Raw genomic sequence first — 25,830 nt, forward strand, 5'->3', positions numbered from 1 at the left:
GATGGCTGAAAAATGCACATGTTTATTTCCTGCTGCAGATGCAAGTAAAGAAGAAGGGAGTACTGTACATGAGCCCGAGACTTGGGCAAGCTCATTCACATAACCTCCATTCATGATTTAGCATTATGTCTCAACATGCTCACTGACTAAAGCCCATGTCAACTGCTAGTGTTGCTGGAGCAACACTCTAAGCAAGCGGGAATAGCCAGGTCAAGGGATTTGCACTGCTGGCAAATCTGAAGGCCCTTGCCCCCATTATATACCGGGCTCTTTGCATCCTTTCAGGAGTCAGACCTATTCAAGTTCCTTCAGTGGCTGATCCCTGTTTTAAGCAGGACATTTTACATGCTTCGTTTCTATAATATTATTTTAATGGTACTTGGAAATTTAATTAGGTCTTCCAAGAAACAGAAGTCAAATTTGATCACTTGGAACTGCAAATGAGGCCCACATCCCAGCTCAAAGTATGTGCACTCTGACTGAAATGAAAGGAAGTAAGGAAGTGTATACATTCTAAAAATAACACATCAGAAGAATAAAACCTAAAACACCACTTGCATTAAAGTGTGTGTGTGTATGAATGAATGACATAACTTTATCTTACCAGAATTGAATGCATCCCCATATATATTCGGCTAAAACAAACCAGAGAACACCAGCAGATGGCAAGAACCAGCCCATATGCCAAAGGATACTGAGGAGAGGAAAAGGGAGATGACATTGGAGTGTTATTTATTTACTTGCGTAATTTCATAAAATATATTGCTTGATTGTAAAAAACAAAACAAAAAAGCCTTAAAGCAGTTTACAAAAAAGAACAAAACAATAACATTATTAGTTAAATCCATTATAAAAATTCAGAAAATTAAAACCAGCAATAAACTAAAAACATATCCACATACATATCCATAAAAATACAATTAGGTATTTAAAAGACCGTTATCATAAAGTCATTTTGATGGAACATTTATTTAAAATATGTAAAGCCTGCTTACCGAAGGAATAGCTTCAATGCAAATTACATTAAGAACAGTAAGATACAAGAATACCACACATATTATCAGCTAGAAATTCCAGTCATTGTGTAAATGGCAAATGGCACTTTGAAAAGGGCCACATTTATTTAAAAGGAACTGCAGCATGAAAAAGCAGGACAGACTTCCTCGGATACCTAAAAGCTAAGTGAGGGCACCAGCCAAATTACCGTATTTTTTGCTCTGTAAGACTCACTTTTTCCCTCCTAAAAAGGGGGGGGGGAATGTTTGTGCGTCTTATGGAGCGAATGCAGGCTGTCCAGCTATCCCAGAAACCAGAACAGCAAGCTTTCACTGCGCAGCGATCCCTCTTGTTGTTCTGGCTTCCGGGATTCAGAATATTTTTTTTCTTGTTTTCCTCCTCCAAAAACTAGGTGTATCTTATGGTCTGGTGTGTCTTATAGAGCGAAAAATACAGTAGGTCCTGGAAAGGTAAAGTTACATGATTTGGGCATCTCAAGAAAAAAGGGCTGCATTTCTAATAGCAGCATTTTATTTCCACTGGGCTAGATTATGAAGCAATGTCTGGTTCTGATGTGGAAAACAATCAAAGTCCAAATCCCCTAACACAGCATGAAGCTTTGACTTGCTTATCAGTGCAGGTGCATGAATAAAACATAACCCTAGGATACAAAAGTAAGTCATTTTTAAAAAAAATACAAGCAGAAGTAAAGTAAGAATTTTCACCTGCTTCCTATAATATCCACAACAAAATATCTAAGTGCACATGTTTTTGCTACTCCTGGCAGAGAATAAAACGGTTGTGGATAACAAATTGTATTCTTTCAGCTAAATTGGCAAAGCTATGTCTTAAGGAAAGGAACATAACGAATCCTTCTTTGAGATTTCCTGTGACCTTTCAAGCAGAAATTATTTACAGATGGTAACGGGTGAACAGAACATAGTGTTGGTTTGTGTTTATCCTACTCACGAAAGCATAAAGCAATCAAAATTAAAGGTAATATAAAAGATTAGGGAGAGGTCAAACACGTTAATCAACTTTTTTATTTTTACTTTTATCACATATGTAATAAAATTCAATAGCACAGCATAGCAAATTATTTACAAGTTAGTACTGATAAGAATCCAGTTTTACTATGAACTTCAACATTACTCCCATGGCATCTATTAGATTATACTAGCAACAGTTTGCAGGAGGGATGCATTTCTATAAAAATGAATGGTGTAGCCATAGCCCAAAGTTGCATCACCACGAGCAGCAAGAGTGATTTTAATTACATACTCTATACTATAGACACCTCCTTGAATCTTTTGGAATTGTTTGCATCAATCTTCCACAAAAAATGAGTGCAAGATACTCATTTAGATTTAGCATCTGTTTAGAGTCACTCTTTTCAAGAATATTTAACATTGCCAAAAACAACTAAATAGTATACATTTTTTGACAAGATAAGTAATATGCCCAGTATGAATGAAATTTTGGAAACTGCTGTGAATATACACTCAGCAGAAATAAAATTAATAAAACTTTTCAGCATTGCTCACTGCAAAGTAAGCACAAAAAGAGAGCTCCAACTTGCCTCAAGTATTTATGTTATTGGCATAATCCAGAGCCCTTTTACCCATTAAGCAGGCAAATTGGGCTTGCCATCCATTACTGGCCCCCAATCAGCACACCTGTAACGAATTTATGGTGGGCATGTCTTCTCTATAAGACACCAGCTAAGGAGAAAATGCTCTTTCCTTTACACACAGCTTTGCAGATGTTAATTGGAGGTAAAACAAACGCACACTTGCTTCTCTGTTCAATACAGAACTCAGTGAGAAATGGCTTTTAGGACAGCAGTACTGTAACTGGCTATTTCGAAATGAAAACAAGTAGCGTGTATACATTTTTCAAATTTACTATCCAGAAATCAGGTGGTGGGCAAAATATATGAAACAAATTAAGTGTTACTTGGCAACAGTTTCAATTACTACCTCTGTCTTTGGGTAAAGTCCAAATAGCAGCAGTACGTGACTCAGCTTACATACTGCAAGCTGTGGTTTGGAAATCTGCTGCAGTGCAAAGGGTGCTGTGTTTCACCAACCTTCCCAGGTCACCTAAGAGGAGATTTTCTACAAAACCCTTTACCCTTCATTTGGGGGGGGGGAATCCACTGATCCCAGCCCTCTCATACCAATGCACCTAGTGGATTGCTTGTTCTTGCCCAGGGCTCATGATTAGTGAGAAGAGAGTCATCGTGAGTCCCAACTAGGACCACATGCCAAGTCAAACCTCATTCCAGGGAGTAGCAAAGCACCTGCACCTGGAAGCTCCTTCCCATGTTCACTTGTGTACTCACTGTAAACCAAGGTTTGGTTTAGAGTGTTGTGTGAACCTGCCCAATGTCTCTGGTCAACCACTTTGGAGGTACACAGTAGGGCTAACACGCTTAGATCCACATTTAATATTAATTATCATTAGGATATGTTTAGCATTTACAATTTTTAATTTTAAAAATCCCTTTAAATAACAGAACCAATTTAAAACTCAAATCACTGATTTCCATCTACCTTGCCCCATATTCTACCTTCCCATTCTTGATCAAGATGAACTATGCCGTACTTTTATGTTTGCAAGAGGTTAAAACCAGGATTAAAAGCTAATTTAATAGTAAGTTTAGCAGCTGTTTACAACAGGGTAACACCACAGCACATTAGTAAATGCTACTGCAAGAAGGTGGTGTTTCACCAACCTTCCCAGGGACGCAGGTGGCGCTGTGGTTAAAGCCTCAGCGCCTAGGACTTGCCGATCAAAAGGTCGGCGGTTCGAATCCCTGCGGCGGGGTGCGCTCCCGCTGCTCGGTCCCAGCGCCTGCCAACCTAGCAGTTCGAAAGCACCTCCGGGTGCAAGTAGATAAATAGGGACCGCTTACCAGTGGGAAGGTAAACGGCGTTTCCGTGTGCGGCTCTGGCTCGCCAGATGCAGCTTTGTCACACTGGCCACGTGACCCGGAAGTGTCTCCGGACAGCGCTGGCCCCTGGCCTCTTGAGTGAGATGGGCGCACAACCCCAGAGTCTGTCAAGACTGGCCCGTACGGGCAGGGGTACCTTTACCTTTTACCTTTACTGCAAGAAGAGGGGAGCAGAAATGCACAAACCTGAGATAAAAGTCAAATCCACAGAGCTCCCCCAATCACAAAACTATGGCTTGTTAATTAAGAAGGATTATGTCTAAATTGGACCTATAAAGTTTTTATCATGAGCTTTATTACAGCAGTTAACACTAACCTCTTCCCCATATGCATTATATATCAGCAAACTGTTTTTTTTAAATATTTGCTTCTTTAAACAAAGATTGCATTCCAGGAAAAAAAATAGCCAAGGGAACAATAAGACAAAGTCCTGTAAACATTTATTCTTCTTGCCTACCTTATCTGTTTTCCTATTGCCTGTTAACAAGATTTTCTGAAGCCGGATTATCAGAAGACTAAGGCACACTATCCACTACGCTAATGAAATTATAACCACCTTATCTCACTTGAGTGGGGGAGACAGACACTGCCCATGCAGTACTGAACTGTAAACAATGGCTAATGAAAAGCACAGGAACCAGAGCTAGCAGAGACTGAACCTGAAAGGTTTTCATATAGAAAAGGGCAATGGATTCAAGTTACAAGAAAGGAGATTCCGACTGAACATCAGGAAGAACTTTCTGACAGTAAGAGCTGAACGACAGTGGAATGGACTCCCTTGGAAGGTTGTGGACTCTCCTTCCTTGGAGACTTTTAAGCAGAGGTTGGATGGCCATCTGTCATGTGTGATCTAGTTGAGATTCCTGCAATGCAGGGGGCTGGACTAGATGGCCCTTGGGGTCATTTCCAATTCTACAATTCTATGATTCTGTGAATGTTACCCTAAGTTTTCTTAGACTTCTTACACCCTAGTTACAGATAGGTAGCAGTGTTGGTCTGCCAGTCAAAACAAAAAAAATTCCTTCCAGTAGCACCTTAAAGACCAACTAAGTTAGTTCTTGGTATGAGCTTCCGTGTGCATGCACACGAAAGTTCATACCAAGAACTAACTTAGTTGGTCTTTAAGGTGCTACTGGAAAGTTTTTTTTTTCTTACACCCTAACTACACATGTTGCAAGGAGAAAAACTACAACAGCCTGATCCTATACTTGGAAATGACCTGCTGTGTTGCATAGAGCTTGCAAATAGGATAACAGAAAATGCTATAGACCAACAAGGAGGTTTTCAAAAATAAGTAAATATAAGTAAATTGTAGACAGGACATCTCCTGGAACATCTGCTGTCCTGTGCTTTGTTTTTGCTGCAATAATATCAAACCTTTCCTGCAATAATATCCGATCTTTATGATTTTATCCAACCATGCTATTTTGCCAAGTTGATGTCTATGGTACAGAGTTTGAACAAAAATACCAAATTCTTCCAAGCTATTTAGGGAACAGTTTTCACTGATGTCTATTATCAAGTGTTGTAAAACAAGGGGCCCTGAGCCAAACTTTAAAAGAATATATATTTTGCATGTCCTCAAACTCTATTACATTATATCCCACAAAGAGCCACAAATGCTTTTGTTAGCCACAATATTGTAGATGCTGCACTGTACAAGACTGGATGCATACAACACCCTTCTAACGCTGAATAATGTTTGCTACGGTGCACTGCAAAGCCTCAAAAGGGAAGCAGTCACAGAACGTGTGGCATGTTTCCAAGCCTTGGTTTCATTTCATTCATCATTTAATTTCCTCTATCACATAAACAGTATTTGCCAGTTCCCCACAGCTTCAGTTTCTACAGAAGCCATTTCTCTAAAGATGAATTTGAAAAAGAAACTGCAGTTCTGACAGTGTATTGCAATGTTCACGTGGTTTTCATGCCATTGTTTAAACCAGGGAGCCCTGGAAGCCGAAATTTCGTGAGGAGAACAAGGGATATCCAAGGAAAGAATTAGATGTTACTTCAGCTGTACAGGCTCCCTAGCCTATGTCTGCTGAGGTGAAGTGAATCTGGAGGGCACCTGCAAGGGAGAATTGGCTGGTATGGAAAGGAATCATCTGCTCTTATTGTCCCCCCCCCCCTAAACCGGAGCCTATTTCTAGTCCCAGGCTGCAGTAAAAATACAGGTCAAAATTTATAGGGAAGACATTTGCAGGGAAGGTATGATGAAGTGGCTCAACACTGCCTTCCTGCCCATTCTCTGCACAAGAATGCCCTCACAATGGCACTAGGAAGCTAGAACCTCCTGACATAACAGTAGTAGACTCTTTGTAGTATGGTTATCATAAGCAGCACAAGGTGTCCTGCCACTCCTTGAAAAGAGCAGGGACTTGGCTCTGGAATAAAGTCAACTCCACATTCCTACCTGCCTCACCCAAAATTGTACTGCTACTGCTCACTGGTTCAGTAGATTGGACACAAAACCATTCCAGGCTTGAGATATGCACTTGTAGTGTGCAGCCAAACTTTGTACTGCTTACTTTAGATTTCATTTCTGGCACACTTACTAAAAATGTTGGCCTCCACCGATCTAGAAGTGAGTCTGTGTAATGCAGCTAGTATTTGCATTTTGGTCTGTACAGTAGTGTGGATCTTTATTAGTATTAAGTTCAGGGGGCTATTTTTTTCTGTTTTGGGCATACTGCGGCTTTGTTTGCTTCATGATGTTGCAGCCATAAAAAGTAGGAATTATATAAAAAGGGTAGTGACATCTCTGCTACCTAGTGCAGTACACATAGTGATGTTCATGTGTGCTTTGGCTCTTTTGTAAGCTAGTTTTGTGTATAGAACCCTTTTCCCCTATCCAAAAAAATATATTTTTTCACAGGAAAAAACAGTGTCTTTGAACAGGACAAATGTCGGATTCTCATCCTCACCTTTGGAAGACTACAATATTCTAAACAAAACAAAAAAAAGCAATTCCTTATACCCTGCATATGAATTCATTGGCTTCAAAGGTGCAAAAGAATACTTCCTGTGATATTTGATGAAACATTTTAATTTTGAATTTTTGAACTAGCCACCCTTGTTTCCAGATACTTCACTGCCTCTAGTCTGGCCCTTATCACCTGATCCAGCTAGCCATGTGGCACCTTGGATCATTGAAAGCCCTCAGGTGACACACCTGTCAACTCTTTTATTTTACCACTAACGACAGCAAACAGCTATTCAAATAAATTAGAGTGAAAGTATGGCAGTCTCATAGGATTCATCTGACACCGCCACAATACACTGGTAGAACCTTTCTCATAGCAGTATGCATAAAGCAGTACACATAGCCAACATACATTCAAAACAACCTGTCTGTTAACTGCGATAACTTATAAGAAGTACACATAGCCAAGGTAAAAGGTAAAGGTAAAGGTACCCCTGCCCGTATGGGCCAGTCTTGACAGACTCTGGGGTTGTGCGCCCATCTCACTTAAGAGGCCAGGGGCCAGCGCTGTCCGGAGACACTTCCGGGTCACGTGGCCAGCGTGACATCGCTGCTCTGGCTCGCCAGAGCCGCACACGGAAACGCCGTTTACCTTCCCGCTGGTGAGCGGTCCCTATTTATCTACTTGCACCCGGAGGTGCTTTCGAACTGCTAGGTTGGCAGGCGCTGGGACCGAACAGCGGGAGCGCACCCCGCCGCAGGGATTCGAACCGCCGACCTTTCGATCGGCAAGTCCTAGGCGCTGAGGCTTTAACCCACAGCGCCACCTGCATCCAACATACATTCAAAACAGCCTGTCTGTTAACTGCGATAACTTATAAGAACTGGAAAAAACTTTAATTGCCAACACTAACATTCTCACACCTTGACAGACTTCACTTCCTGTTTCTGCATGTTTTTAACAACTGTTTCCCAGACTGAGAGGGGGAGCAAGAATCTTGTAGTATTGTGAACCTTTCATACTCCACCAGTGTTAGATACTGGGATAGAAGGCTAGGAGCCAAATGGCTCCTGGGACCTGGGTTGTAGGCACCAAAACAGAACGTCTAGTCACCTCCCCCCCCGCAACACTTTTTATTTATTATTTTGATAAGCATAGATTTTGATAAGCAATTCATGTAAGTGACACATTGTTAGTATTACATTTTTTAGCAGACGTTGTTAATACATGTTTAATTTGGTGTTGACAATAAAAATATTGGTACCAATAAAAATATTGGTTTTCAAAACACTCTACTCTTTATTGTTAAACTCCTTAACATATTGTCTATCCTTAACATATATGTTGAGGCTTCAAAGCACATACATTTCAGTAATCCTTGAGTGTCAGCCACGCACAAAAAATGGCACCCAGTCTTTTTGAGGTGCTGACAAATGGAGAATCTTTAGGCACAAAATGCGCCTGGCGCCCAGCTAATTTCGAACCCTGCTCCACCCACACAATGCTCTGGAGGTTCTCCTGAAATTCCCCACCACCACCAAGCCACCTTTAGGGAGCATGAGGGAAGCGGAAGTGCTTGCAAAGTGCTTCCACTGACAGGGCTTGTAGTGAATCCAAAACTGTTGTATTCTCAGAAACAAGTTGCTGTAACTACCGTATTCTGTCTTTAAGTAGAAACCACTGCAGTGATGAATATAGAAGAAAAAGAAAGATGCACACAAACATATCCATTAAATTAGTGATGGAATCCTGGAAATCCTTTTAAAACTCTCCTAAAATATGAAAAAGTATCATCCACACTACAGGGAGTGTCACCACTGAAAAATCTCATCAAGGAGTCATTTCTAATCTGGTTGTTATCCCACAGCCAGCAGCTGTTCCACCAACATGTGTCTTTCACAGCCAGTTTGGAAACTTTGTAGGCCACTCTCTATAAGTGAGTGGCTTTAGCTGAGATTCCTGCATTGCAGGGGGTGGGACTAGATTACCCTTGGGTCCCTTCCAATTGTATGACTCTATGAAACCTGGTATATAAATACCTCAAAATACAATAATAAAATAAATTAATAGAAACCTGTTTTGTAGGCAGAAGAAGAAGAAGAAGAGTTTGGATTTGATATCCCGCTTTATCACTACCCTAAGGAGTCTCAAAGCGGCTAACAATCTCCTTTCCCTTCCTCCTCCACAACAAACACTCTGTGAGGTGAGTGGGGCTGAGAGACTTCAAAGAAGTGTGAGTAGCCCAAGGTCACCCAGCAGCTGCAGGTGGAGGAGCAGGGAAGCGAACCCAGTTCCCCAGATTACGAGACTACTGCTCTTAACCACTACACCACACTGACTCTCTCTCAGGCAATCTTTATGGGGTTTTTTTGCATATAATGTGCATACTACTGTATGCAGGTGCATGACTTCTGTGGTGAAAGAACAGTTGTGATGTAATCCCCATGTGCACATGGAGTGAGACTAGTGAGAAGCCCTGCAGATCAGAATCAGAAAAAGTTGAAACTTATTTTGCAGCACAATCTTACACATGCACTCAGAAGTATGTCCCACTATGTTCATTTGAGGCTCACCACCAGTAAAGTGTGCTTAGGATTGCAGTCTCAGTTACTTAAAAGATTATCGGCATTTGCTTTTTTATTCAATTATGTTTGAGATCAACATTTTAAAACATTTTAACAGGAAGCTGCAACTTGGCAGCATTCACAAAAATCTTGACTAAGAGAGCTCAAGTGGAAAAAAGTCTAATTGTAAGTTTCTTCATCAAGCCAGTGATTGGAGTGGTATTTCTCCCCCCCCCCCCTTTAACAAACATGTTGCCCATTAGACCATTCGTAGTTAGGAAATTCCTTGTGTGTTTTGTATTACATCCTCTTGCAATCCTGATTGGAGGCACGAAAGAAAAGCTTCCCTGAAGAGTTCCTCTTTTTCTAGGCTGAGCTACTGCCAACAGCTTTTAATAACAGAACAATAGTTTCAGAAGTATTCCTAAGGAAACACTTCATCTCAAATGTTTATGACCCAGGGTCAGACTTTTTAAAAAAATAAAAAATCAAGAATTAAATCCAAGTGCTTTCAACTCTTTTGTGCCAACTGTTCATATTGCAGACATGAGCACAGTTGACACCCGAGTTATAGAGCAAAACAACATGTAATGAGAAAACCCAATCTGACTAGCTGGGAATATACTCTAGATTGACATCATTGCATGGGACTACAAACTTCCTCTATAGTTCTATCTAATTTAGAATAGGTAAAGGTAAAGGGACCCCTGACCATTAGGTCCAGTCGTGACCGACTCTGGGGTTGCTGCGCTCATCTCGCTTTATTGGCCGAGGGAGCCGGCATACAGCTTCCGGGTCCTGTGGCCAGCATGACTAAGCCGCTTCTGGCGAACCAGAGCAGCTCACGGAAACGCCGTTTACCTTCCCGACAGAGCGGTACCTATTTATCTACTTGCACTTTGACATGCTTTTGAACTGCTAGGTTGGCAGGATTTAGAATAGGATCAAATAAATAATGGAAGATATCACTGTCTACTTAAGTAGTCATCAATAAACTCTCAAAATGTTGCATTTAAAATCAACTATTTTGGAGCAGAATTTTCTATAACTTTTATGGCATTTTCAAAAGTATTGAGCTCAATTGTCTGGAATCCTCAAACACGTAAACGGGGAAAAAAGGTTAAGAAGTACGCATCCCCTTAAAATTATTGGAGTAGCCCAATACCGGATCATTTTATTCATAGTGGCAGTGCAGTGTGTGGTGTTTAACATGTTGAACTGGCACATGGGAGACACAGGTTCAAACCCCTAGTCACCCATGAAGCACAGCTGGCCAGTCACCATTTCTCAGACCAACCTACCTGTCCAACCATAACAACATGGTTGTTATGAGGATGGTATGGGGAGGGAGAAAAACTTATACCTCACTTTGATCTCCCTGCAGGGAAGCTGAGATATAAATTGCTATAATAAATAAAAGAACAAATTGGACAGCTTTCAACAGCACAAGTGCCAATCATGACCTGACTTCCTTTTACTGTGCTTAAGACAATCTACAGCATCTAGTAAATTGCCCAGCACAGAAATGAAAAATTAGTAACTTGTAAGGTCAAGGATCACTGCCAATAAAATCTTGCAGTGTTTTGTATTTCTGTAAACCTTGAGGTCCCCCAAAGTATCTTGATTATCTTCATCTTGTGCATGAGTGGCACCAATTTGGGTATGCAAGCAACAGCACTTACACCTGGACTTTGAAAATAGAGGGAATTTATATTATATTATATTATATTATATTATATTATATTATATTATATTATATTATGTAAACAGTAGGCCACTGAGGAGCTGCACCCCTTGCTCTCAGAAGGGAGAAACCAATCTGGCCCCATCCACTGGCCAGAAAAAGAGCACCTGCTTGCTTTCCTCTTCTATTGTGCCTATTCAATAGTGAGCTTGCAGTAGATACTACATAGTCTTTTAATATCTGCATGGTGCTTAGAATATTGTTAGTACTTTATAAATGTAAACATAATCACCTTTCTAAAGCTTGCTCACATCAGCTTCATGTCTCACATGCACTCCTTCCCTTGCACAGCTTGAAATCCTCATGAAGTACTCATGGGCAATGGAAACACTAGTCAGGATTTCATTAACTATTAACCATATAATCCAAAACTAAAACCTTTCACATTCTATCAAAGAACCTTCCCTTTAAGAGCATTTCCCCGGAAAATTAGACAAAATTAACAGACAGTCCGGTTTAGGGAAGCGTAACAACCCAAATCCTTTATTCACTTTAACGGAACATACATTTTAGTTTTGCTGGTCCATACAGTATTTGCCAGATGGGAGACCTCCTGGGAACAATGTGTGTGTCACCTTGGGTTTCATGATGGAAAGAATGCTGCATAAATATAAACAACCAACTAACTAAATAAATTTAAATTTTAAAATGCATTATGTGGCATCAAAGCACAGTATCTTCTATTCCAATTGCCACAATCCAGATCCTTCCTTATTCTGGACATTTCTCAGACTGTTTTCACGTGTACTGTGCAAGATAACCGTACTATAGCTGGGTAGAAAACCCAGTTACTCAAAATAGTATACAACTAGTGGGCAACACAGGTGGAACAAGGGGCAAGGTTTGAGGGGTTTTTTACACTAACCAATATTATAGGAGTTGCACATCTGTGAAAGAAATAGCCTCCACAGAACAGGTCTTCACAATAGGTTTGCATGTTTTCAGTAATCACTCACTGAGCTTCTTATTGTCTTAGATAACAACAGGATATGACCAGCAGAGATGGGGTGCTAGGTTTTTTTTTAAGGAAGCATATATATCTATATATTTAAGGAAATATATATATATTTTTAACAGTACCAGAGTACACCAGATAGAAAACCTTGGGAAAATTAACTAACATGAATGCAAAGGGCTTAAGGAACATCGTGATGGCTGAAAAGAAGAACTTTGTCCAGAAATGTGACACAATTAGTAGCAAGGAAATGGCATAATCTCTATTCCAAGATGTTCTCCAGCTGGTACATCCCAGGCTTGGCCAACTCCAGCAGATGGTTACCAATAATTTAGTTACTTTATGGACCCATAGCATGAAAGGCAACATAAAAATGAAGCGCAAATTCTGTAGTGCACAGTGGTACCTCGGGTTACAGTCGCTTCAGGTTACAGACTCCACTAACCTAGAAATAGTACCTCGGGTTAAGAACTTTGCTTCAGGATGAGAACAGAAATCACGCAGCAGCGGCGCAGCAGCAGCAGCGGGAGGCCCCATTAGCTAAAGTGGTGCTTCAGGTTAAGAACAGTTTTAGGTTAAGAACGGACCTCCAGAACAAATTAAGTTCTTAACCCGAGGTACCGCTGTATTCTGAAGGAGGCAGAAACTCAAAAACTTCAAAACCTAAAGGAAATCAGCTGATGCAAAAGCATGTATGCATCCGGAAACACAATCATACCTGCAACAGATGCTTATCCATGCACCAGTGAACTGCCAAAATCAATCTTTTGACAGATACATATGTGAATTTTCTCATCCAGGGCCACTAGCTGTTTCATGTGACTGGTTAGTGGTGACTGGAGTGACACCACAGCCAAAGTTTGCAAACTACTTGCAGTGCACTCATGTAGCGGTTTACTTGGAAGCAGGATACAACCCCATGCACACTCACCTAGAAGCCCCACTGGATGCGAGATTTACATCCAAAAATTAGGATAGCATTGTTAAATTTGCACTCTCCATTTGTAGTTTCAAATCAGGGCTTCTTTAAGCTAGGAATTTAACTGGAATTCAAGGCAGTTTATTTCCAAGTAATTTTGCAAAGGGCTGCAGCCTTCATCTACAATTAAAATCAGAAGTTACTGCATGTCAGTCTAGAAATGTAGTTCGAAACTAGAGATATTTAGAGGAAGTAGGAGGAACACTGGGGTGTTTTATTAGTCTACGCAAGTCTGTAAATGCCTATAAGATTCTAATACAGATAGGCCTTGTGGAAAGTATATTTACTTTGCTAACTGAAGAAATCGAAAATGACTTCAAACACACATTTCTATTTCCAAATCCTTCTGTGGCCTATATAAATCACCTGATTTCCAGCCTAACTCCCACAGAGTAAAAGCATGCGTAGTGCCAGAAGATACAATAACTCACAGTTAACAAAATGAAACTTTAACAAGAGATCCTGCTGTTTGTAACTCAGCAGGGCATACTGTCCCCATTAAAAAAAAACCTACCAAGTTTGTCAGCATTCTAATCCTGGAAGTACTATATAAAGATCAAGCCTCCCAACTATCTAAACACCTACTGGATAATTTTTTAAAAGCAATGCTTTTGTTTTAACTCTTACTGAATAAAATGATTTTTTAAAAGAGTACTATTTTGTATTTCCACCAGACTGTTCCACCGATAACACAGCAACCTTGACTGAACACCTTAAACACCGGGGGGGGGGGGGGGCTCTCTTACCTGCCACCGTCCATAGCTGAACAACAGTAATGTCACTGGGATGGCAGTGCCCGACATGGCATGCGTAGAGGGCATGCTGTACTCGGAGTTGTAGAAAACCTCCAGCTTGACCACGGGTGGGGATGCAGGTCTGGGCCAACGGATAAGGTCCTTGGTACACTGGCCCAGGTACATGACCCAGACCCAAACAATGATGAGCCTCCTGCCCAGCCAAGCATCCAGGTTCCAGATGCAGAAGGGGAAAAAGAGGATGTAGAAGAGCTCGTTGCCCAGCTCCGTGCCCAGGCTGAACAGGTAATAGAGGAAGGGACTGCGGATGGTGAAATCCTGGCATATCATTTCCCCAGTCAGAGAGTTGCGCCGAGGCTGCTTTTTGGGAACCCCGAGCCCAGGCTTCTCCTCTTTCTTCGGGGGCTTGATCTGGGCTTCCACCCCACCGCAGGCTCCCCCGGAGAGCACCCCGTTTGAGTGCCACACATCACCCTTCTCGCCCGCACTGCAGGGGCCTTGGAAGCGGCACCTCCCATCGCTCACGCCATCCGGCTGGGTGGCCGGGCAGTTGCCGTTGGCCACCGGGGCCCCGGGCTCCAGGGGCCGGGGGGGAGAAAGGGCAGCCCCCCACTCTGGGGGCGCTTGCACGCCGCACAGCCTCTGGAAAGCGGCGACCTTCTCCGAATCCTGCAGGCAGTCGGCCAGGCGGCGCAAGGAGGACATCCTGAAGGGGCTCCGGCCAGGAGGAGGAGGAGGCAGCTGTCGGCTTAGGAAGGCGAGTCCAAAATCAGGGGTGCTGCACTGTGGGGAGAGAGATTCGGAAGAGCGTCAAGAGCGGTTTCATACATACACCATGCATATATACAAGCACCTATTTAAAAAAAGAGATAAACCTTTTTTAAAAAAGGTTGGGGGGGTCAAGGGAAGACGTCGGGAGCCCATCCCCTGGGGGTGGAGGAAAGGAGGAAATGGGGGGGGCTTGTGGGGAGCTCCTGCTCCAAAGGACTTTGGCTGCCCCCTCCCCCCCCAAAGCCATAGAAACTGGGGGGGGGGTTGCGAGAAAGAGGGAGATTAGTGGGGTTTTGGCTGCACGAGGAAAGTGGGGTTGGGGAGGGCAGGGCAGGCGGTGGGGCTGAGGGTGGGGGGAGGCCCTGACTTTGGGGGGGTGGGTAGGGGGGGATAGGCGAGGGGCGGGTGGGGGGGGAGAAGAAATGTGGGATGGGGGCGCGGTCCTGACGGGGAGGGCGTCGAGGGGAGGGGGCGCTCGGCCAGGGCTGCTCTACCCGTCATGCCGTCCCGGCGTCGCGCCAGTCCGTTGCTCCGTCCGCCGGTCCTCTCCGCTCTCCCTCCCTCGGCTCCAGCGCCCAAGTCCCGCCTGCCGCGCGAGGAGGCGCCGCCACTCAGACGGAGCGCGCACGCGCAGTGGCCTCGTTCCCCTCCCACCCCTCCCGCCGGAGAGGCGGTTGGAGCCGCTGGAACGTGGGCGCGAGGGAGGAGAGAGAAGGAGAAAGGAGCCGACGAGGATGGGAGGGAGGGGAGAGATCGGGAGCGGGCGGCGGCGGCGCGCCTGCCACGCATGCGCAGAAGGACAGAAGCGCTTCGCTACCCCTTACCCTTCCCCCCCCCACACAGCTGGAAACTGCCCCCTCCCACCACATTGATTGATTGATTAAAATAAATAAATCAAATAGAATTGAAAGTGATTTTAATTATTTTTGGGGGTGCGGGAGTGGTAAATAGCTGTTTCCTATACTGTAAGCTGCAGTTAGAACTGGATATGGAACAACTGATTGGCTCAAAATTGGGAAAGGAGTACGACAAGGCTGTATTTTGTCTCCCTGCTTATTTAACTTATATGCAGAATTCATCATGCGAAAGGCTGGGCTGGATGAATCCCAAACCGGAATTAAGATTGCTGGAAGAAATATCAACAACCTCAGATATGCAGATGACGCAACCTTGATGGCAGAAAGTGAGGAGGAAATAAAGAACCTTTCAATGAGGGTGAAAGAGGAGGGCGCAAAATATGGTCTGAAGCTCAACATCTTTAGAGTCCCATGGACTGCAAGAAGATCAAACCTATCCATTCTTACGGAAATCAGCCCTGAGTGCTCACTGGAAGGACAGATCCTGAAGCTGGGGCTCCAATACTTTGGCCACCTCATGAGAAGAGAAGACTCCGTGGAAAAGACCCTGATGCTGGGAAAGATGGAGGGCACAAGGAGAAGGGGATGACAGAGGACAAGATGGTTGGACAGTGTTCTCGAAGCTATAAACATGAGTTTGACCAAACTGCAGGAGGCAGTGGAAGACAGGAGTGCCTGGCATGCTCTGGTCCATAGGGTCACGAAGAGTCGGACACGACTAAACAACTAAACAACAACAACAATACTGTAATTATGGACTTGTCTCCCAGGTCCTAGAATGCATCATGGAATCTTAGAGTTGGAAGATTCCCCCAAGGGTCATCTAGTCCAGTGTTACCCAACCTTGGGCCTCCAGCTGTTTTTGAACTACAATTCCCATCATCCCTGACCACTGGTTTTGCTAGCTAGGGATGATGGGAGTTGTAGTCCAAAAACAGCTGGAGGCCCAAGGTTGGGAAACACTGAAACCCCCTGCCATGCAGGGAACTCAGCTAACACATGCATGACAGATGGTCATCCAACCTCTGCTTGAAAACCTCCAAGGAAGGAAAGTCCACCACCTCTCGTGGGAGTCTGTTCCATAACAGCTCTTACTGTCATAAAGTTCTTCCTGATCCTTAGTCAGAATCTCCTTGCAAGAAAGGAGATTCGGAAGCCATTGGTTTGAATCCTACCCTCTAGAGCAGGAGAAACCAGGCTTGTTCCCTCCTCCATGTGGCAGCCCTTAAGATATTTGAAGACAGCTATCATATTCTCCTCTCAATCTCCTCTTTTCCAGGCAAGACCCTTCTTCATCTTGGTCACCTTCCTCTGCACACGTTCCAACTTGTGACGCCCAGAATTGGACACAGTATTACAAGTGTGGTCTAATTATGGCAAAACAGGAATGTGGGTGGCGCTGTGGTCTAAACCACTGAGCCTCTTGGGCTTACCTATCAGAAGGTTGGCGGTTCAAATCCCCGCGATGGGGTGAGCTCCTGTTGCTCTGTCCCAGCTCCTGCCAACCTAGCAGTTCGAAAGCACATCAAAGTGCGGACAAACACCAGTACCTTTACCTTTACCTTTTCCTAGAGAACTACTATTACTTCCCTTGATCTGAACACTATACAGTGGTACCTCAGGTTAAGTACTTAATTCGTTCCGGAGGTCCGTTCTTAACCTGAAACTGTTCTTAACCTGAAGCACCACTTTAGCTAATGGGGCCTCCTGCTGCCGTCGCCGGAGCACGATTTCTGTTCTCATCCTGAAGCAAAGTTCTTAACCCAAGGTACTATTTCTGGGTTAGCAGAGTCTGTAACCTGAAGCGTATGTAACCCGAGGTACCACTGTACTTCTGTTGATGCAGCCTAGAATAGCATTAGCTCTTTTTTTGCTGCTGCATCACATGGTTGACTCATGTTAAGCTTGTGGTCCACCAAGACCCCTAGATCCTTTTTTTTACATGTACTGCTAGTGAGCCAGGTGTCCCCCATCCTATATTTGTGCATCTGGTTCTTCCTGCCTAAGTGCAGAACTTTACATTTGTCCCTATTGAAATTCGTTTTGTTAGGTTGCGCCTAGTTCTCCAATCTGTTAAGGTCCTCTTCAATCCTGTTTCTGCCTTCCACAAGTCAGGGACAGCAAAGAACGTGGCCCACAAGACCAGGAGAACAATAAAATAATTAAAAATAATGTAAGATTATAAAATCATGAAATGCCAAACAAATGATGAACACAGAGTCCAATGAATTCTGTAAAAATGCTTGGCAGAACAAAGATGTTTCTGACATTATTAACTATGATAATAATGCTAGTGTAATTATAAATTACCTCTGTGTGGCTTTTAATTATAAGCTGTTTTGAAGACCTGTGTGTGTGTGTGTGTGTGTGTGTGTGTGTGTGTGTGTATTTAATGCACAAATAGTCTATATGAAAGGTTTTGAACACGGCGTAAGCTTTCTCTGCCTCTGTGTAAAAGGTGAACCTCCGTTTCCTGAGACTGCCTGAGGACTTTGCCCAGCTGTTGTAAGACTATGACTAGGATATAGTGTCTGCCTCCCTCCCAGCAGCCCGGCCTAGTTGTGGCTGAGGGCAAGGTACAGAAAATGTTAGCATCTTGGCATCTGTTGACACTCCAGAGTGGCTGGGAAAACCTATTACTATTATTACTCATTCTTGCATATTCGGTTTCTGCGTATGGAAGAGACAAACTTTTGGCATTGCTTCTTACCTAAGGACCCCCCCCCCCATTTTTCTATTTTGCAAATCCACAAATCGTATCTCAGACGGCCTACAATTCAGTCAATCGGCAATTTTTTCCACTTTGAAAGTCAACAAATGCCCACCCGATCCCTTTTCTTTGCTTGGCTTGTGCACACACATCAACATTTGCTCCAGCTTCATTCCGCTCCCACAGCTGGTGGTTGAAACCAAAGTACGTATGACGCGAGCCATGATCCATCTGGATCCTGTCTCTCCTCTCTGATGCCCTTTCCCTCAAATCAGCTTCCGCCCTCGGAAGCAGAGGTCAGGCTGAGCTGCCTGCATTTCAGGCAGCCGGCGACTTGCCCCGATGACAGCTTCAGTGAATTGGAGGGAAACAAATCAGTTAATGGGCAACTGGTGAAGTTATCTCTGCCCCTTCCCTGGCATGTACAGAACTTTGAGAAACTGGAAGATCACCTTGCTGTCTTTCAAGCCACTAATGTGTACATAGCCTTAGTTCCCTGCCTTTCGTGGCTCACTTTAGTTAAAAGTTACTTTGCTGGTTTGTTTGTTCAACATATTTCTATAATACCCTTCACCAAAAAAATAAAATAAAAAATGTTCAGCTTACAGCTTCGATCTGTGGAACTAATACAGTACTACCTAATTCACGGCTGTGAAAACAATCTTTTAGGACAGTGGAACTCCCTGCCTATTGACATTAAGCAGGTGCCCTTGTTGTGCTCTTTCCAGCACCTGCTTAAAACATTTCTGTTTGGGCAAGAGATAGAAATGTGTTTCATTACTACCTCATATTGTTAATTATTTTGAAATGCTGTTTTACTATTTTTATTTATAATTTTAATATCAATTGTAAACCACTTAGAGGTTTTACAACAATCAAGCGGTACATACATTGTGTTAAATAAAAGCAATGACAAAAAAAATGCATATCGAAAAGGTGCTGCCTCTGTTGTCTATTTGATGTCCAGTGAAGATCTTCCTTTTTCAATAAGACTTTGAAGTGGAGATATTTATTCTAGCCTATTGTCTGTCATTGGATTTGACATTGTTTTCACACACAAAAATCATCATCGCTTTTAATTTGTATACCGTCCTTCTATCTTACAATAGCCAAGGTGGTTTACAAGCTGAAGAAACAAGGAGTGTACACCTTATAACAATCTAATGCAATACAGAAATGTGATAATGCAACATAACTTTACTTATGTGTACATTTTGGGGGGTGGACGCGGGTGGCGCTGTGGTCTAAACCACTGAGCCTAGGGCTTGCCGATCGGAAGGTCAGTGGTTCGAATCCCCGCAACAGGGTGCGCTCCTATTGCTCGGTTCCAGCTCCTGCCCACCTAGCAGTTCGAAAGCACACCAGTGCAAGTAGATAAATAGGTACCGCTCGGGCAGGAAGGTAAACGGCATTTCCGTGCACTGCTCTGGTTCGCCAGACAGGGCTTAGTCATGCTGGCCACATGACCCGGAAGCTTTCTGTGGACAAACGCCAGCTCCCTCGGCTTATAGAGCGAGATGAGCGCTGCAACCCCAGAGTTGTCTGCGACTGGACCTAATGGTCAGGGGTACCTTTACCTTTACATGTGTTTTTAATTGTCGCAATTATTTTACAATATGAAATAGCGCAACTGTTCTTGCTGTTGACTTTTTTAAATTGTGCAATCACTTCAAGGCATTTGTGGGAAGCAATTCATGTAGGAAAATAAGCAGGCACTGACAGAAATGAGTTCTTGTCTGTAGATGATGGGATCTTGCAGACACTGATGCAACTATACTGTCATGCATTGGCTGGAGACAGAGGAGGAGTGGGAGGCACCAGTTGGGAAACCCCCATGGGAAGACAGCTTGGAGCCCAGGGGGTGGTGGTTGCACGCCATGCATGGTCAGAGGGAAGAGAGGGAGCAGACAGGGAGGTGTTGGTGTTGGAAGATGAAGTGGTAACAGGGTTTAGTGAGCAGGAAGAGGCTGTGGCAGAGAGCGGTCCAGAATCAGAGACAGAGCAGAGGCTGGAGAGGAGGGGGACCAAGAGGCCAAGATGAATCAGGGTGGTCAAGAAGCGAAGAGGTCTCCCTCTCCAGCTGCAACTAGCTCCCCTCCTCCCTGGTCGCCCAGACCCAAAGACGTATGAAGAGGGCAAAGCAAAGACAGGCAAGCCGACCAGAGTCTCAGATTGCTTGGGAATGTACAGGGGGCGGGAGGAGACTTAGAGAGCTGTGGGAAGCCAGGGACCTTCAGTCCTTGCAACTACCGTATTTTTCGCCCTATAGGGCGCACCAGCCCATAGGGCGCACCTAATTTCGGGGGGTGGAAATAAAGACAAATATTTTTTTCCCCAGGTGCGGGGCTGGGGCGGGGGAAGCCCGAGCTTTCCCCACCGCCAGCCTCCAAACCAGGTTGGGGAACAACGGGAAGGTGGCGCTCCGCCTCCCTGCTGTCCCCCGAGCTTGTGGGGCTGGCGCGTGTTTATGTGTTTACGTGTTTGAGGATTCGAGACAATTGAGCTCAATACTTTTGAAAATGCCATAAAAGCTATAGAAAATTCTGCTCCAAAATAGTTGATTTTAAATGCAACATTTTGAGAGTTTATTGATGACTACTTAAGTAGACAGTAGACCCTGTAGACACATGCTTACAGATATGCGATAGGTGCAATCGCACTATATGTGTCATACGCTTGCAACGCATGGTGTCACTCTAAAATTGTAATGTGTGAAGAGGTCTGCTTATTGCAAGGAGGTAGTGCTAGAGCTGTGACTTTTAGATCTGCAAATTCAATGCCGCAAGGAAGGAAACAGTAGGCGCTGCTAAAAGAACTCTGTCAGCAGAACACTTGCAGGAATTCAGCTCCCCCTGCCTGTTTTCTCTCTTTCCGCTCCTCTCTCCATTATTTTTGTTCATTCTTTAATGTGCTTAAAAGCCTTACTGTAACCCTATCGTATCCTGCCAACCTAGTAGTTCGAAAGCACGTCAAAGTGCAAGTAGATAAATAGGTACCACTCCGGCAGGAAGGTAAACGGCGTTTCCGTTTGCTGCTCTGGTTCGCCAGAAGTGGCTTAGTCATGCTGGCCACATGAGCCAGAAGCTGTACTCCAGCTCCCTTGGCCAATAAAGCGAGATAAGTGCCCCAACCCCAGAGTTGGCCACGACTGGACCTAATGGTCAGGGGTCCCTTTACCTTTAACCATATCGTAAGACAGTAATACCAGTCTGCCTCTCAAATAATTCTTAAGTATAGGGTGAAAATAAAGGTAGAAAGGTTAACTTGATATTTGGCAACCCACAACCGATCGCTTTGTTTCACTTTCCAAGTGATATCTACAGCCATTTCTTTACTGGCGGTTATTGAATCAGGCCACACCGCCACAAATCCCTTTAACAATCTATAGTTACGATGCTGGCAGCGTTGCCTAATCAGAAGATGTATGCCTGGAAAGCGGCAATAAAACCAGGACCTCGTTAACACTACAAACTTAAAGCTGATTTAAGCCATTGCATTGTTGTTTAGTCGTGTCCGACTCTTTGTGACCCCATGGACCAGAGCACGCCAGGCACTCCTGTCTTCCACTGCCTCCCGCAGTTTGGTCAGACTCATGTTTGTAGCTTCGAGAACACTGTCCAACCATCTCGTCCTCCGTCGCCCCCTTCTCCTTGTGCCCTCCATCTTTCACAACATCAGGGTCTTTTCCAGGGAGTCTTCTCTTCTCATGAGGTGGCCAAAGTATTGGAGCCTCAGCTTCAGGATCTGTCCTTCCAGTGAGCACTCAGGGCCGACTTCCCCAAGAACGGATAGGTTTGATCTTCTTGCAGTCCATGGGATTCTCAAGAGTCTCCTCCAGCACCATAATTCAAAAGCATAAATTCTTCAGCGATCAGCCATCTTTATGGTCCAGCTCTCACTTCCATACCTCACTACTGGGAAAACCATAGCTTTAACTATACGGACCTTTGTTGGCAAGGTGATTTGTTGGCCATTGCATTAGGACTGATAATTTTGTGCAATGGGACTCTGGGCACTGCTACAATTGCAAAACCACAGTTCCCAGGATCCTTCCCCTACTTGGCCCTTAGGACTCCTAGCAGGCTAGCACCCTCACCAACCTCTCCAAGCCACCGCCCCTGACCCCCCCACCCACACCTATCTTGCTCCCTCCTTTAATGTTTTTGCCTTGCTGGAATATGTCATTGAACTCCAAGACAGGCACATCCCATTCTGTTGTTTAATGTGGATAGCAAGCTTCCTTTGGAAGTAAGTTTCAGTTTGAGAAGTAGCTTGTTTCTTTGGCAATCACCACTCCTGTGGTCTCAACGGGTTTTGTGCGTATGTTGCTTCTCCCTATGCGCATGTTGCGACTTTAATGCACAAACATAAAGCTCGTCTATACTGCCATTTAATGCGCCTCGGAAGATGATGTCAGGGTCCGGGTGGGTTCATACGGAAAGAGGTGGTCCTTGAGGTATTGCATTCCTTCAGCCAAAGGACCCTGGACCTCAGCCTGAAAAATGTTCTCCACCTGCGCTATGCTTTGCTAAACACAAAGGTGGTAGCTGAGTGGAAAATAACATCAGAGAGTCATTTAATCCTCAACTCCAGCTTCAAACAGCCTGGGATCAATATGCCTCAGAGATCAGCTGCTTCTTGCTCACCTTGCACACTGTCACTATGACCTTGTGCATTGTGCAGCGCATGCCCTTCGTTGCACACCATCTGCATATTTCCCCTCAAAGGTTGCAGAGACGTCACTGTTGCCCATCAAACAAAGCACAGTATTTTGCACCTCTTCTTCTCGGCTTGCAGGTGTTTTGTTTGTCAGTGCCTTGAATAATCACTTGCCCTACACGGCATTTTGCAGCTGTTGTTCCCCAAAATTGTGCATGAATTACTCTTTGTGGGAACTGTGTGGAATGAGAGCACTTCCAGACAACCAGTGCTATTTTTCTAGAAAATAGAGGTGTCGGCGCTCACCGTGAACAACTCCATTGTTTTCTAAAGATGGCAATGGCGCCCACCTGAGACGTGCCGGAGCTGAGTTCTGCAAGTTCCTGCTGGAAAAATGGCCTGCAGACAACCTATTGACCATTTATCCTGATTTGCCGCAGTATGATGCAGTGCATGTACAGAATGGGAGGCGAGAAGAGGAGGGAAGGGCAAATTTTGGACTCACACTGGGCGCCACTGAAAGACCAAACTCCACCTTTGGTTGATATGTAATGAAAACGGGGGGGGGGGGACGACCCAGTACAGTGGTACCTCGGGTTACATACGCTTCAGGTTACATACGCTTCAGGTTACAGACTCCACTAACCCAGAAATATTACCTCAGGTTAAGAACTTTGCTTCAGGATGAGAACAGAAATTGTGCTCCAGCGGCAGCAGCAGGAGGCCCCATTAGCTAAAGTGGTGCTTCAGGTTAAGAACAGTTTCAGGTTAAGAACGGACCTCCAGAATGAATTAAGTACTTACCCTGAGGTACCACTGTATTTTATGTATGCATGTATGTATTTATAAGGTGCCATCAATAGGTTCTTAAATGGTCCCTGCCCCAAAGGGTTTACAGTCATAATTTCGACACAGAGAAACTACATAGGAAGGGGAGAGGTCCAGGGATAAGCAAGGAGAATATGGGCTACTGCGTGAGATGCAATAATAATAACAGATGCCAACAAAGCAGGGTTTTGTGTCTCTCTGTGTTTTTTGTTTTTTTTTAAAAATAAGTAGAAAATTAGTAAGTAGAAAAAATAAAATGAATTTCAAAGTTTTCTTAAGCAGGGAAAAATAGTGCAAAAGTTATGTATAAACATGAACTGCAAATCCTGTACTTCTCAAACAATCTTGGGTTCCTCCACGTAGGCATTCTCCGTTGGAGTATTTCTCTTCCAAAAAGGCATCCACTGTGCCAAAAGTATTATTTATTCTAAGTATTTGTTTTTAATACTGCCCTTTGATCATATTTCCTGGGCTGTTTACAAGATAACTGAAACAATTAAAAGGCACAGGAAAGAAAGAAAGAAAGAAAGAAAGAAAGAAAGAAAGAAAGAAAGAAAGAAAGAAAGAAAGAAAGAAAGAGCTAAATGCCAAAAAATTATAAGAGTGGCATAAAGAAAATAACTCCTCTCACCTTCCCAAAGATGCGTGATATGGCTTAATTTATAGATAAGCACCAGATTCTATTTCTCACGCTTCCAGACCTCAGAGCAGATTTTGTTTGTTCGTTTTTAAGCTAGCGAAAGTCAGAGCTGCCTCTTAAACGCTTCTCTTCTGCTGTGTGCATAGATAGAATCGGGAGCTTTGATATCTAGATGAAATGCAAAACCGTTTCATGGCGAAGGCTCAAAGCCAAGCTCTCCCAGTCCAGGGTGTGTCTACATCTGAAGGCGAGGAGAACAGAGCTAACTGGAAAGGTTTTGTTCACAGGAGTTTGGGGGATCACGTGATCTGCAAAGTCACTTTGCCACTTGAAACTCACTTCTGCTATGCCGCTTGGAAAAGAGCTGATAAGATTCTTACAGCCGCCCACACAGCTACACCAGTCTCATTCTTTTCTTTGTCGGGTGTCAAGCATATTCCATAGAATCATAGAATCATAGAGTTGGAAGAGACCACAAGGGCCATCGAGTCCAACCCCCTGCCAAGCAGGAAACACCATCAGAGCACTCCTGACATATGGCTGTCAAGCCTCTGCTTAAAGACCTCCAAAGAAGGAGACTCCACCACACTCCTTGGCAGCAAATTCCACTGTCAAACAGCTCTTACTGTCAGGAAGTTCTTCCTAATGTTTAGGTGGCATCTTCTTTCTTGTAGTTTGGATCCATTGCTCCGTGTCCGCTTCTCTGGAGCAGCAGAAAACAACCTTTCTCCCTCCTCTATGTGACATCCTTTTATATATTTGAACATGGCTATCATATCACCCCTTAACCTCCTCTTCTCCAGGCTAAACATGCCCAGCTCCCTTAGCCGTTCCTCATAAGGCATCGTTTCCAGGCCTTTGACCATTTTGGTTGCCCTCCTCTGGACACGTTCCAGTTTGTCAGTGTCCTTCTTGAACTGTGGTGCCCAGAACTGGACACAGTACTCCAGGTGAGGTCTGACCAGAGCAGAATACAGTGGCACTATTACTTCCCTTGATCTAGATGCTATACTCCTATTGATGCAGCCCAGAATTGCATTGGCTTTTTTAGCTGCCGCGTCACACTTAAGTGTGTGCAACAACCATATAGTGGTAGGGAAATTAAAAAAACTCTGTACATGCTCAGAGGTGCTTGCTTATTTCTACACATATTCCAGGGGTGAGCCAAGCATTACAAAAGAAAGAAAAAATAAATCTCGAGCTTCAGATCCTGAGTCAAATTCATAATTGTAGGGTGTCCTTCAAATTTCCCCTAAGTAAGCTTTGAACAGAATTTGTACTAACGGGGGCATAAGACCTTTTTTTCGATGTATGTTAGTATATATTTTCAATATATGTTAGTATATCTTAGTATATTCTCCTGGCTATTACTTATCCCCTGTTTTTGGTGGGGATAAGTCATAAAAACAGAGGGCAGGAGATCTGCTTTGGCGATCACTCGTAGTCTAGTAAGATTGTCTTCCATAAACATGGTTTTAACAATGAGTTC

At 43.9% G+C, this 25,830-nt stretch overlaps 1 protein-coding gene across 3 annotated transcripts in view; it reads right to left on the minus strand.

The window, feature by feature from the left end:
• The window catches only part of SGPP1 (sphingosine-1-phosphate phosphatase 1), a 30,205-nt gene extending 5,625 nt beyond the window's left edge, over window positions 1–24,580 (minus strand). Inside the window, exons 1-3 of one of the 3 annotated variants that reach the window (XM_081913451.1) lie at window positions 24,333–24,580; window positions 13,868–14,659; window positions 605–694 (exon numbers count right to left, since the gene is read on the minus strand). In XM_081913451.1, the coding sequence (XP_081769577.1) occupies window positions 605–694; window positions 13,868–14,581 (804 nt within the window). In that variant the 5' untranslated portion in view covers window positions 14,582–14,659; window positions 24,333–24,580. Of the gene's footprint in view, window positions 1–604; window positions 695–13,867; window positions 14,660–15,141; window positions 15,279–24,332 lie in introns of those variants that run through there. The other 2 variants (XM_081913450.1, XM_081913452.1) reach the window with 2 other exon arrangements.
• Window positions 24,581–25,830: the final 1,250 nt, after the last annotated feature.

Source organism: Podarcis melisellensis (genome assembly GCF_964234715.1).
Source record: "Podarcis melisellensis genome assembly, chromosome: 1".
Lineage (NCBI taxonomy): Eukaryota > Metazoa > Chordata > Lepidosauria > Squamata > Lacertidae > Podarcis > Podarcis melisellensis.